Consider the following 11,341-nt stretch of genomic DNA (forward strand, 5'->3'; position numbering starts at 1 on the left):
AACCCCTCCCTGACCCACAGACCCCTCCCTGACCCACAGACCCCTCCCCGACGAGACATTTCAACAGCACAACGGCAAAAGTCATGCTTTGGGTACTCGCACAGGGCGCGCCTCTCGCCAGTGTAGATGTTATAAAATGTTCACTTTTTAAAAACCGTATTTGTCACATGCGCTGGCGGGTGGGTCTGTCACAGATAACAGARCGAGGGGGAGGATGGGGGAGAGGAGTGGTGAACTCAACTTTATCTGACTTGTTTAATTTTATTTCTTGTTTTTATTGGTGCAGTTGTGATCTAAAAAGGAAAGATGCGCAGAAACGTGCGTACGCACGGTTTTATAAATCTGAATTTTTTTGGCGTACGCCATTTTTGCCTTTTGGCCGTATGTTCACTTTTAGTATGGTTTCCACGCAATCCGTTATAAATCTGACGTCTGGTGATATATTTAACATTTAGAAGCTGTCAGAACGTAACAAAGCGTGCCAATTTTGAGCTATTTGGCTTTCCGTACCTCCACCTCTGTCTGTCCTCTGCAGCTGTGAATCACCAGGATGGTAAAGCTTTTGAGTGCTTTGATCAGTGATTTTCAAACATTTTAGCTTCCAGCCCACAAAATAACAGTTGTAGAAACGTGTGACCCCAGATCTTACCTCTTTATGTTTGAAAACTGCTAATCACTCTGTTGAAAATTAGCATAAAAACAATTTAAACTAACTTTTTTTTATTTAGTTATTGTTTTTTTCCCCCCAGTAATTATGGTGAAGATTTTCCTTTAACAATTTATTTGTATTTAAATTGACRTCTGGAAATCATCTCATGTTTCATGACCCACAGAGGGGTCCCGACCCCAACTTTAGGAACCACTGCTCCTTTTCTGTTGTGGCGGCGGCAGCAAAAAGCTATTTAAACAAAGCAATAAAAAGATAAAATGTCGCCTACTCCTAGATAGGTTGAAGTGTGATTAAATATTTTTTATTAAACGCAGCTGTCTCTGACATCTGTGCTGTGATGGTTTGGTATGAACATCTGTATAAATACACCACTAATAAATATGAACTGTTTCTTTTCTAAATCTTAAAAATTGACCCCCAAAAAAGACTTTTCTCTCAAACTGAAGTATTGCTGCCTCAGCATTTGGAGCTTATTGCTGAGTAATAATGATGAACCATTACTCTGTGATGAGTTATTCAGTACAAATTTACATTGACGTAAAGTACTGTGGGTTTTGACAAATCGAATTTGTTTGCTTTGTAGCAGATTGTACAAAAACTGTTCTGAACTGTTTATTCTTCTTCCAATGATCCAGTATTTATGTCACAACATTATGTAATCAATCATGTAAAGTGAACTATTTTAACTCTACTAAAAAGGTTTTTGTTTTTCAGTTTGAGTGATTTTTTTATACAGTTACTGAGTAAAGAATAACCAGTTAAATGCAACTAAATGTATTCATTTGTAATTTGTTTTTTTATTTGTTTGTTTGTTTGTTTGTTTGTTTTTGTTGTAGCCTGTTGAAGATATGGAAGAATGCACTTGTCCAACATCTACTTCACCAGGTACATCACTGTATTAATTAATTAGTTTTTAATTCTTTTTTTTTTCTCAAAACAGAGACGATGACATTAATTTTTTACAAAAAAAAAAAAACAATCTGGTCTTTTCTATAGAGCTCTGTAATCAGGAGCAGGTTCAACAAAACGGGGAAGCAATCAGGCTACTTCGGATTTTTTTTTTTATATATATAAAACGTTTTGCACCTCCCATCCATGTGAAATCAGGGTTTTTGGTGAGATTTTGAAGAAGGTTTACCAAATTGGAGATTTAAAAAAAAATTCTGGTGCATCTTCATGTGGATTGGACAAATGCTSAGATTTAAGAAACAAGCACAAAGCAGATTATTTCATGTCCAGTTATTTMTTTTTTGCAGCTGAGAATAGTCTGTTTATTATCATCGTCATCATATGACTAAAGGTTTAAAAAGTGCCATCTGGCTGATGCATCGTCCATGAAAATAGAAAAGAATTCATGAATTAAATAAAAAAATACAATCAGAAATAAAACATCATACACTCACAGTCTTATTACCCCTGAGGTTAKATTATTACCTGTGTTTAGTGAAGCTGCTATAGGATGAAGTCACTTTGTCCTTGTTCAGGGTGGAGGTGTGTTTTGTGACATTGTGGGGCTCTTTCAGACAGCTGGGACTGTGTAGTTCTTCCTGTGGGAGGAGGGGGGCAGCCCACAACCCTTTGGAGGGCTTTTCCCTGAGACACAGCTGATGCATCACACTCACATGGTAGATTTAAATAAAATAAAAAAATTTAAAAACTGTAGTTTCTGGGGGGATATTTTTGCCTGAGCACCTCAGGAAATGCAGACTCTATTGAGCGTTTTTCAGCAGCTCAGATGTTCTGTTGCACTTGATCTGGATCATCAACACTTTGATCATGGGATGAAATTGTCATCAACTGTCAGGAAACTTTRAACATTATTAACTTGATAAAATAAAAAGGATAATTAGGAAAGTCTTTACCCTGTGTAAGGTTTTCTCCATATTAGGACAGGTTTTAAAGGCGGATGTCTCCATCTAGTGGTGAAGCATTGGTATTGCATTATTATTATATTATCATTATTATTATTATTATTTGTGTGAACAAAAATACTATAAAAGCAAAAAAGAAGTAAACAAAACAAATTAGTATTGGCAACATCTGTTTTTTTCTGTTTTTGTAAAATCAAATTGATTGTATTTGTTTTCTAGTTATTTTTTTATGATCTTAATCTTGAACGTGAAAAGGGGATTACTTTTTTGTCGTGACTTTCAGTCTGATAGTGTTATGATTTAARMACATTATTTTTCATTTACTAAAATCTATATTATTTTATTTATTTATTATTATTTTTTGTCTGTTTTGTGTTCAGACTGCCCCAAACAGCTGCAGATCCTGACCAGCCCGTGTGAAAAATGCTTCTGTCCAGCCCCGCCTCCCAAAATCAGCGACCTCATGAACGACAACGACCTGCTGGACTTGCTGCGGCTAAAGCTGGACCCGAACCACTGCACCATCAAAAACTGGAAAAACTTTGCGAGCCGCTGGGGGATGTCGTAYGACGAACTGACCCTGCTGGAGCACCGGACCCAGGGCTCCCTGTCTCACAGCCCCACGCTGGAGTTCCTGCTGCGCTACAACCAGAAGACGGTCACRGAGCTGACCGAACTGTGCCGCTTCTATCAGCGCATCGATGTGCTGCGGCTGCTGCAGAGCTGGATCGAGAAGGACTGGCCATCACGCTGGCAGCAGACTCACTAACCTCTTCAAATCTGTACACTTTAAGTTTTGGTTTGGTTTTTCCTGCCAGGGGTTACATGCGTCGGATTTCTTCTCTTTCATGACTTTGAATTGAATGTTTAGTGAGCTGATAAACAAGAGTGAACTGGAAACTGTGTACATATTTTTCAAATAGTTTTGATCTTTTTTAACATTGTGCCTTACTACTTAGAGTTGCAGCTCAGATTTATGGTAAATTCAAGGAGCAAAAATGTTCCTACCCATCACCTCATGCAGTCAATGGCTGCATTCAAACCCTTCTCTGTGATTTTTTGGTCAGACTTTGTGTGACCCTGTTCAAAAAACTTTTCATTCACTCTGTACCAGCAATGAAGAATGAACTGGACCTGTAAATTTTACACACCATCACAGAAAAACTTTTTTTTTCTATCAACAAAACATCAACACTTGTGTCAGTTRTGAGAGCAAAGCGAGTCGAGATGCAGGAACGGTTAATAATTTTCAGACAGTTCTTCAGCAGAGCTGCAGCAACCGTGTGGGAACAAAGTAGGAACAGTTAGGTTAAAGACTGACAAATGTCACTCACTGATGTTCACTTGAATATTAAATCCATTCTTCTGTTCGTAGAAATAATCATTTTCAGTGTTTGTTTTTGCAACTAAAGTTCTCAGAACCTTTCCTGTTAAACTCATCCTCGTGTCACAGCAAATAAACTGACGGTTGAAAGCTCCAAACGTCCAGACGCTGGGGATCCTTTTATTTTTTTTAACCAAGTTTGGGGTTTTTTTCGATCATTTTCTAAAAACCATGGATAATTTCATGACACACTAGCAAGTCTAAAGTACGAACACATAGTACTAGTCCACGTGTCCCGCCTACTCCCTCATGTTACTTGACTTTTAAGTGTGAAATGAGTGATGAAAATGAAGATTTGAGCGTACACCAGCAAAGTAAGAACCGCATGGAGCCGCAAGTGTTGACGTCTGAAAAGAAGCGTCAAGGATCAAAATATCCTGCACATTTAAAAAGAAAACTTTTCTGAAACTTGCCTTGTGGAGGAGTTATAAGTGTCTTTGTTCATGAGTGAGTCTTCAGGGCATTGCTTCGGTCTGTTGTGAAGAAAGAGCAGAGTTGAAAGGCAAAGCTGTGGATTTACTGGTCTGGCTACGTTCCAACCCTCGCCTGTGGTCTTGAGGCGTGGATCATGACCAGAAGAACCAGATCCTGGATACAAGCAGCCGAAGGGAGCTTCCTATAGGATGTCTGAGAGGGGGAGGAGCTCTGTCATGCAGCAGGTGGAGATAAGAGTTTATTTCTTCAGTTAAAAACTGCAAACTTTAGGAATACAGAGTGATGTTTACTTTTACAGCTGTTGAGTTTTGGTCTATTTAATTACATTTCAATGGTAATATTTTTGTATCTGATTAGTAGAATAAAATTATTAGTGGTTCATAATTCTGTCTGAATGCAATTAAAACTAGTGTAAAACAAAATCTATGCTTGATGTATTTTATTRTGACTTCAAAAAACACGGATTGAGCAAACATCTCTTAATGTCAGGATGATTTAGAGAAAAGCCCCCAAGTGGTCAAAAGCAACAAAATCCTTTACTTTTTATTTATCAGAACACCCTGAAATAATGACATTTACTTTTAAATTTCTGCCAGCATCAATATTGGCTTTTCTTTTTTACTATTTATAACTAACTTTCTGATAAGTGAATTAGAAATTTAAAAAATGGTGTTAGAAAATATATTCTGTAAAAAGAAAAGTTTTCATATTTCAAAAATAAAAGATTGAGTCAAACGAAACAACAAATGCACCTTTAACTAAATTTACATTTTAACATTTCAGGACTCAATCATCCCTGAACCGCTGTGTGTAAAATCAACTATAATCTGCAAATTCTTATTTTTCTTTTTTGTAGCAGCCTGTTTCACACATCTACCATCACGTCTGTTCTCTGGAAACTGGAGCGGATTTTACTGCATTTTCTACACGTCTCACTTCAGTTCTTAAAACAAACGCCTAAAAAATGTCCAAGTTAGCAAATGTCRTTTACAGAAACTTTATTTTAAACAGCACGTTCCATACACAGGACATAAACATAAAATAAAAGATAAATGCTACGTTTGTACACAAAGTTTATTTCTTTCAATAAGTTCAATTCATGTCATTCATGGCTAAAAAAGAAAAAGTTTCAGACATCTGATAGAAAAAGTGATACGTTAGATTATAAATCAGTGTGAGACACGATCAAAGAAATCTGCTCAGGGGAATTTAGTGTTTTGGCATCAGGCCCTCCATGACCCCACCTTCTAATTATTATTATTATATTTTAGCCATGTGTGACCCATCATGTCAAATCAGGGATTAAGTCATATTTGATCAAACTAAGCATATTTTCAGACTCCTGGCTTATTAAATTACACTTTGATACCTAAATCATCCTGATTTTATGAGCGGATCAGAGATTTGTTTGGCTGATCAGGATAACTCTAGGAAAACTTTATTTTGTCTGTTTCCAATTGTAACTWATTTCTTTACAGCCATGTGTGCAGTTTTCTGACAGATTGTATTCAGCAGACTTAATGTTGTGTAAAGAAGGCTGAAAGAATTTCCTCACTGTTTAACCCATCTTCACCTCGGTGAGCACCTTTTTCCTACTTYCCTAAAATGCAGTAATAAAAGAACATAATCTTGATTGGTCGATGAACCAGGATATATTTCTTTTTCCCCGTTAATCATCTGCATCCATTTTAATTTCATTATTATTCATTGCTGTTAACTGAAACAGGCTCTCCTTACAGTGAAGCCATCATCCTCACCTGACMGCAGCTTCAAAGTGCTTCAAGTAAAGGCACTTCCCATTTGGCAGCTTGATGAAATATAATATATTTAAATATAATCACACCACACTGCAATCACTAATTATTCTTTTAGATATCAATAACAGTACTGCTCTTTGTAAAAATAAAACATAAATAAAATACAAGAGTTTCACAACATCATTTATTAAGATGTTTAACTCAAAACCTCAGAGGCTAATTTATTGTTTGACTAGACTGAATCTATATTCCATATTTGTATTAAGTCAAAATAATAGAAAAATAATAATAACCTAATAAATTCGAAATAAATATTTAACCAATCTTGGHAGTTATGTTTAATGTAATGAATGCTGGAAATGTTATAACATTCGATTTTATGCTCAAAGTTATTTTAGATAACAAAAACTAAATATCTTAAGAGCTAACATGTTCATTCTGACGAGGAAATGAAATGTATTTACCTGCTCCAAACATCTTGTCTAAATATTATATGATAGATCAGCTTGCCATACTTTCCAGCAGTGTGGCGCTTTTGACAGATGGATASTTTTGTCTGCACAACACCAGTTGGTGGCAGCAATAGGTAGCTTAATTAGCGTTAGCAATGCTAACCCAGGTGCTCTTGTAGGCAGCCTCGTGTGTTTTGTGCAGTTAATAGCTTAAGTTAAAAAGTCTTTCATTTTTGATTGTTTTCCAAATGCTTTCCACTTTCTTTTTTTGCATTACCTGAGCAGTTTCGCTCATGCTAACATTTTGTACCAACACTGGAACTGTCTGGTAGGGCAGTGTGCAAGGGATGTAATTTATCTATTCAGCATTTTGACATGTTTTTGTTCTGCATCTTTAGATTTATCATATTTACCAGAAAAAAAGGCCCAATAAATCCATGCTGTAGCTTTGTTAGGCTTTTATGAGCTCTCCTAGTACCTTGAGGACTATGTCAACATTTTCAGAATGTTTGTTTGCTTTTTAGTCCACTCAAAACATCCTAAACTCACAGTCAGGAATGAAACACCGTCTGTTTCCAGGAAGTCTCACCTGTGGGTGCTTTTCATGTGTGAGAACAAGTGGCTGCTTTGGCTGAATCTTTTAGCGCAGAGTTTGCAGGAGTAAGGTCTTTCACCTGTGTGAGTTCTCATGTGATACAGCAGGCTTGTCCTGGATCCTAAACTTTTCCCACATCTGTTGCAGCCAAATGGCTTCTCGCCCCTGTGAGTTGAAATGTGCGTGTTCAAGGTGCCGGGAGAAACGAACCCCTTTCCGCATTCTTCACAATGATATGGTTTTTCGCCTGTGTGAATTCTCATATGACCAGTCAAATGATTACTCTGACTGAATCGTTTTGCACAGATTTGACAGGAATAGGGTTTTTCGCCTGTGTGAGTTCTCATGTGATACATCAGGCTGGTGCTGGATCGCAAACTTTTCCCGCACACGTTACAGGAATATGGCTTCTCATTAGTGTGGGTCCTCATGTGAGTCCTCAAGGCCCCTGTTTGAATGAAACCTTTTCCACATTCTTTACAGGAATGTGGCTTTTCACCTGTGTGGATTCTCATATGATAAGTCAAACTGTTACTCTGAGTGAAACTTTTATGACAGACGGTACAAGTAAATGGTTTCTCACCTGTGTGAGTTCTCATGTGACGCAACAAGTGACTATTCAGTCCAAATTTGTCCCCACAGATCTGACAGGTATACGGTCTCTCGCCTGTGTGAGTTATCATGTGGCGTAACAAGCTGCCACGTCGACCGAAACTTTTCAAACACGTTTCACAACTAAAGGGTTTCTCTTCTTGGTGAGTTTTCTGGTGAAAAGTAATTGATGGCAAGTCGGAGAATCTTTTCCCACAAGTGTTGCAAGCGTACGGTTTTGTCTCATCCATGTCTAAACTTGATTCTTCTCTTAACGGTGAGGAGGCAGGGCTGTGAGAGAGGACCTGGGTGCTGGTTGGTTCTGATTTGCCACTGTCACTTTCATCATAACTAATAAGGAGAACATCGGTTTCCTCCTTCAGAACCACCTGCTCCTCATCCTGACTGTCACAAAAATCTTCTGGTTCCTCTTTGATTTGTAGACGTTCTGGTTCCTCCTGGTCCTCTTTGTTCTGCTGTACAACTCTAGTCTGAACCTCCTGGTCATGAAGCTGTTGGTTGTTCAGAAGGTTGTCCTCCTCAGTGAGATGCTGCTGTGGGGCGTCTGAGAAGGATAAAGTGAATGGACATATTGTTGAAAATAATAATAATTGCATTGTTTCCTCCTGTGTATTATAGACCTGGTGGGCCACCGGGTGTTACTTGCCCCACCCCCCAATACAAATTATTCCTACTCCCCTTTCACTGTTGTACTGTGGAGAACTTTTAGGGAAGTATGGATCTCTGTAGTACATTGGTGGGGATTTTCTTGGCTGTGTGGGCGGAGTTTGTCCAACCGTGATTGGTTGGACTGACTTGTCTTGTACAGTTGAAAGATGAAGTAATGGTAAAATTATTGTGAAAATGTGAGTCTAAATTTATTTACATAATCATTTATTATTCATCTCTCAGAGAYCCCCTGTCCTTTTAGGCATTAAAAGTTAATATCTATATATTTCTATATACTTTTGCATCAAAAAATAACATTTTATTCTTTTCATCTGTTTTTCAAATTTCTGTTTTGTTGTTATTTTATAAACATGTCCAGTTTAATAATGTGTGAGAAATTCACCTTTTTTTTTTGTTTGTTTAGTCAGTTTTTAATACAGGCGGCAAAATAAATTGTTCAAATGTTTTGAGATGCTTCTTTTTTAAGTCAGCATATTATAAAAGATTAACCCTTCGTGTTATGAAAGTCCCTCTTGATACAAGAGGAAACTCAGGTTTTTAAGAAAATGGCAGCTTATTAATTAATCATTAGTTGATTGATAAGATCAATCAACTTTAGATTAATTCATTAATCGATAACTTGCATCCCTCCTTCAAACACTTCTTACAATGTTAGTTTAGAAAATGAAAATAATCCACACAATGACAGACGTTCATACCTGATTTGTTGAAAGTGTTCTGGGCCGGTCCGTGCCGACCGTCCAGGACCTCGATGAAGTGGACAGTGCTGCTTTCTGAAACTCCTGAGGTGTTTTCACAGCTGGATTCACCCTGACGCCTCGACGTGGACTCTGTATCCTTCTTTATGAGAAGATGCTCGACCTCCTGCCTGGTCCAGAATTCAACCTGGATGTCGGTCGTCTCTGACTGTTCTGGTTCTTTTTGGAMCTCTTTATTCCGTGGAGGCTGCTGGTCCATCGGAACCTCCTCCTCCTCTTTGTAAACATGTTGCTGCGGGGCCTCTGGTAGGGCTATGAGACATGAGGAAATAAAATCACATGTAGGAAAAGTAAAAGATATCGTCGTGTTTTTTTCTCAAAATGTTTTCTACAACCCAACTCTTTTTAAAAAGTGTTTTTAATTTTAACTCACTTTTTTCAGAATTCTCTCTTGCAATGTTTTTCTTCTATGTTTACCTACTTCTCTGCGTACACTTTTTAAAATTTCCAATTCAAATATACTTTCTTGTTCCCAGTGGGAAATTAGGTAAAGTAAATTGTTTGCAACCTTGGTTTCAAAAAGGGCTATTTAAATAAATATTTACACTATATATCATCATGTATTATGGTTCGGTTTTAAGTTAGTAAGTAAGTAAAATTTTATTTATAGAGCGCCTTTCACAGAAATGGAATTCACAAGGTGCTGTACAATAATCATTCATATAGAAAGAGTTGATTGGCAGCAGGTGCTGTACAATAATCRAACACAAAGAGAAAAACAGAAATACTTGACAACTGCATTACAAATGATGAAATTCCGGTCAATACATTCTCAAAGTTTTTGGAATAGTAAGGGGCATGGAATAACAGATAACAGAACAGATTTACAGATTTTTTTTTTCTAATTTAATTCTTAACTTTCAGGTCTGTATTTTCTAAGTACAGTGTCTACTTATGAAAAAGACAAACACTCACTTAAGTACAGGCAAAAATACAGTGGCAGGTGGTCATATTGTAGTAAAAATGGCTGTTTCCATCAAAAAAATGACCTGAGTTTAGTTTAAGTCCGTATCTTTATTTGCATACTCACATCATTTTTTTTTACAAATACTTTGATCTTCCTCCAAATTGATTTAAATATTGTATAATCCTAAAAATGCTGATTTAAAAACCTATTTGTCATCATCTTTAACGTTCTGATCAGCAGGGAGCAGCACTTTGAAGTCTCTACAAATGACCCATTCTCTAACACTAATCATATTATCTTYAGTTTTCACATCAATCTTCTAGTTCCCGTTTCTTCTACAAACTGTGGGTTTCACTGTGTCTGTGTTGTTAATTCATTCGTGTATAATAAAGATCTACTAGTGTCCAATTATTAATAAACGTAAAGAAATGATTGATTAGGACCATTTTGATCCCATTTCAGCGTTCCTTCACCCCACGCAGTCCTGTGATTCCTACCTGCTGTGTGGAAGTTTCTCTGCTCTCTCTTCTTGCATGTATCCAGCAGTCTGTGGTGACGGTCGATCTCTCTCTCGAACAGGACGATGGTTTTTTCAAACTCTGTGAATATTTCTTCGACAGCAGCAGTCAGCCGTTCTCTGATAAACTCCCTCAGGCGTTGAACTGAAGACATTATTACTGAGACTACTCAAATACCCAGCTATATAGGACAATAGGACAAAAAGCTAACGTTGCTGTTAGCTGCTACTTTACTTCCGTCGGGTCAAACCTTTAACTTCCGGTATGTATGGTTAGCTTTAGCCAAAGCTAACAGCTTGCTGATGAAGATTCTCATTTAGACAGTCGACGATAATCATGTAAAATATAAACGAAAGCAGTTGGACTCGTTTTAAATAAAAAAGTTTGCTTCTTATCCATGGAACTTTCTTAGTTTGCAGGATCTTGCCCGCTGCTGCGATACGACCTATCCGCCATGTTGGACAGGGCAGGCATGGAATGAGATGTGGCTAGAAAAAGATTTTAAACAGGTTTAGAGTTGTACAGAGGGGGATAGTGTATTGGTTTGGGAGTTTATTATCTACGTGGTGCAAAACCATGTTTTGTTTTATAGGAATCAGAAGCTTAATAAAAACAGGTTCTAGAGGTGGTCTCATAGGAACTACTAAAATCATAAAAAAGAAAAAAATTGTATAGGTCTTCTGGACGGGTTCGTCTCTAATGAAACGTTTCAT

The 11,341-nt window shown here is 37.3% G+C and overlaps 2 protein-coding genes across 2 annotated transcripts in view; one reads left to right on the forward strand and one right to left on the reverse strand.

The window, feature by feature from the left end:
* edaradd (EDAR-associated death domain) overlaps nt 1-4,782 on the forward strand; it is a 36,986-nt gene extending 32,204 nt beyond the window's left edge. The window contains exons 5-6 of the mRNA XM_014002965.1: nt 1,507-1,555; nt 2,922-4,782. Of these exons, the coding sequence (XP_013858419.1) occupies nt 1,507-1,555; nt 2,922-3,310 (438 nt within the window). The 3' untranslated portion in view covers nt 3,311-4,782. The remainder of the gene's footprint in view (nt 1-1,506; nt 1,556-2,921) is intronic.
* A 559-nt stretch (nt 4,783-5,341) lies between these two features.
* The window catches only part of LOC106524658 (zinc finger protein 267), a 13,745-nt gene continuing 7,745 nt past the window's right edge, over nt 5,342-11,341 (reverse strand). Inside the window, exons 4-6 of the mRNA XM_014018939.1 lie at nt 10,608-10,796; nt 9,144-9,455; nt 5,342-8,320 (exon numbers count right to left, since the gene is read on the reverse strand). Of these exons, the coding sequence (XP_013874393.1) occupies nt 7,155-8,320; nt 9,144-9,455; nt 10,608-10,796 (1,667 nt within the window). The 3' untranslated portion in view covers nt 5,342-7,154. The remainder of the gene's footprint in view (nt 8,321-9,143; nt 9,456-10,607; nt 10,797-11,341) is intronic.

The sequence above is a fragment of the Austrofundulus limnaeus genome, unplaced genomic scaffold (assembly GCF_001266775.1).
Source record: "Austrofundulus limnaeus strain Quisiro unplaced genomic scaffold, Austrofundulus_limnaeus-1.0 Scaffold0, whole genome shotgun sequence".
NCBI classification, from domain to species: domain Eukaryota; kingdom Metazoa; phylum Chordata; class Actinopteri; order Cyprinodontiformes; family Rivulidae; genus Austrofundulus; species Austrofundulus limnaeus.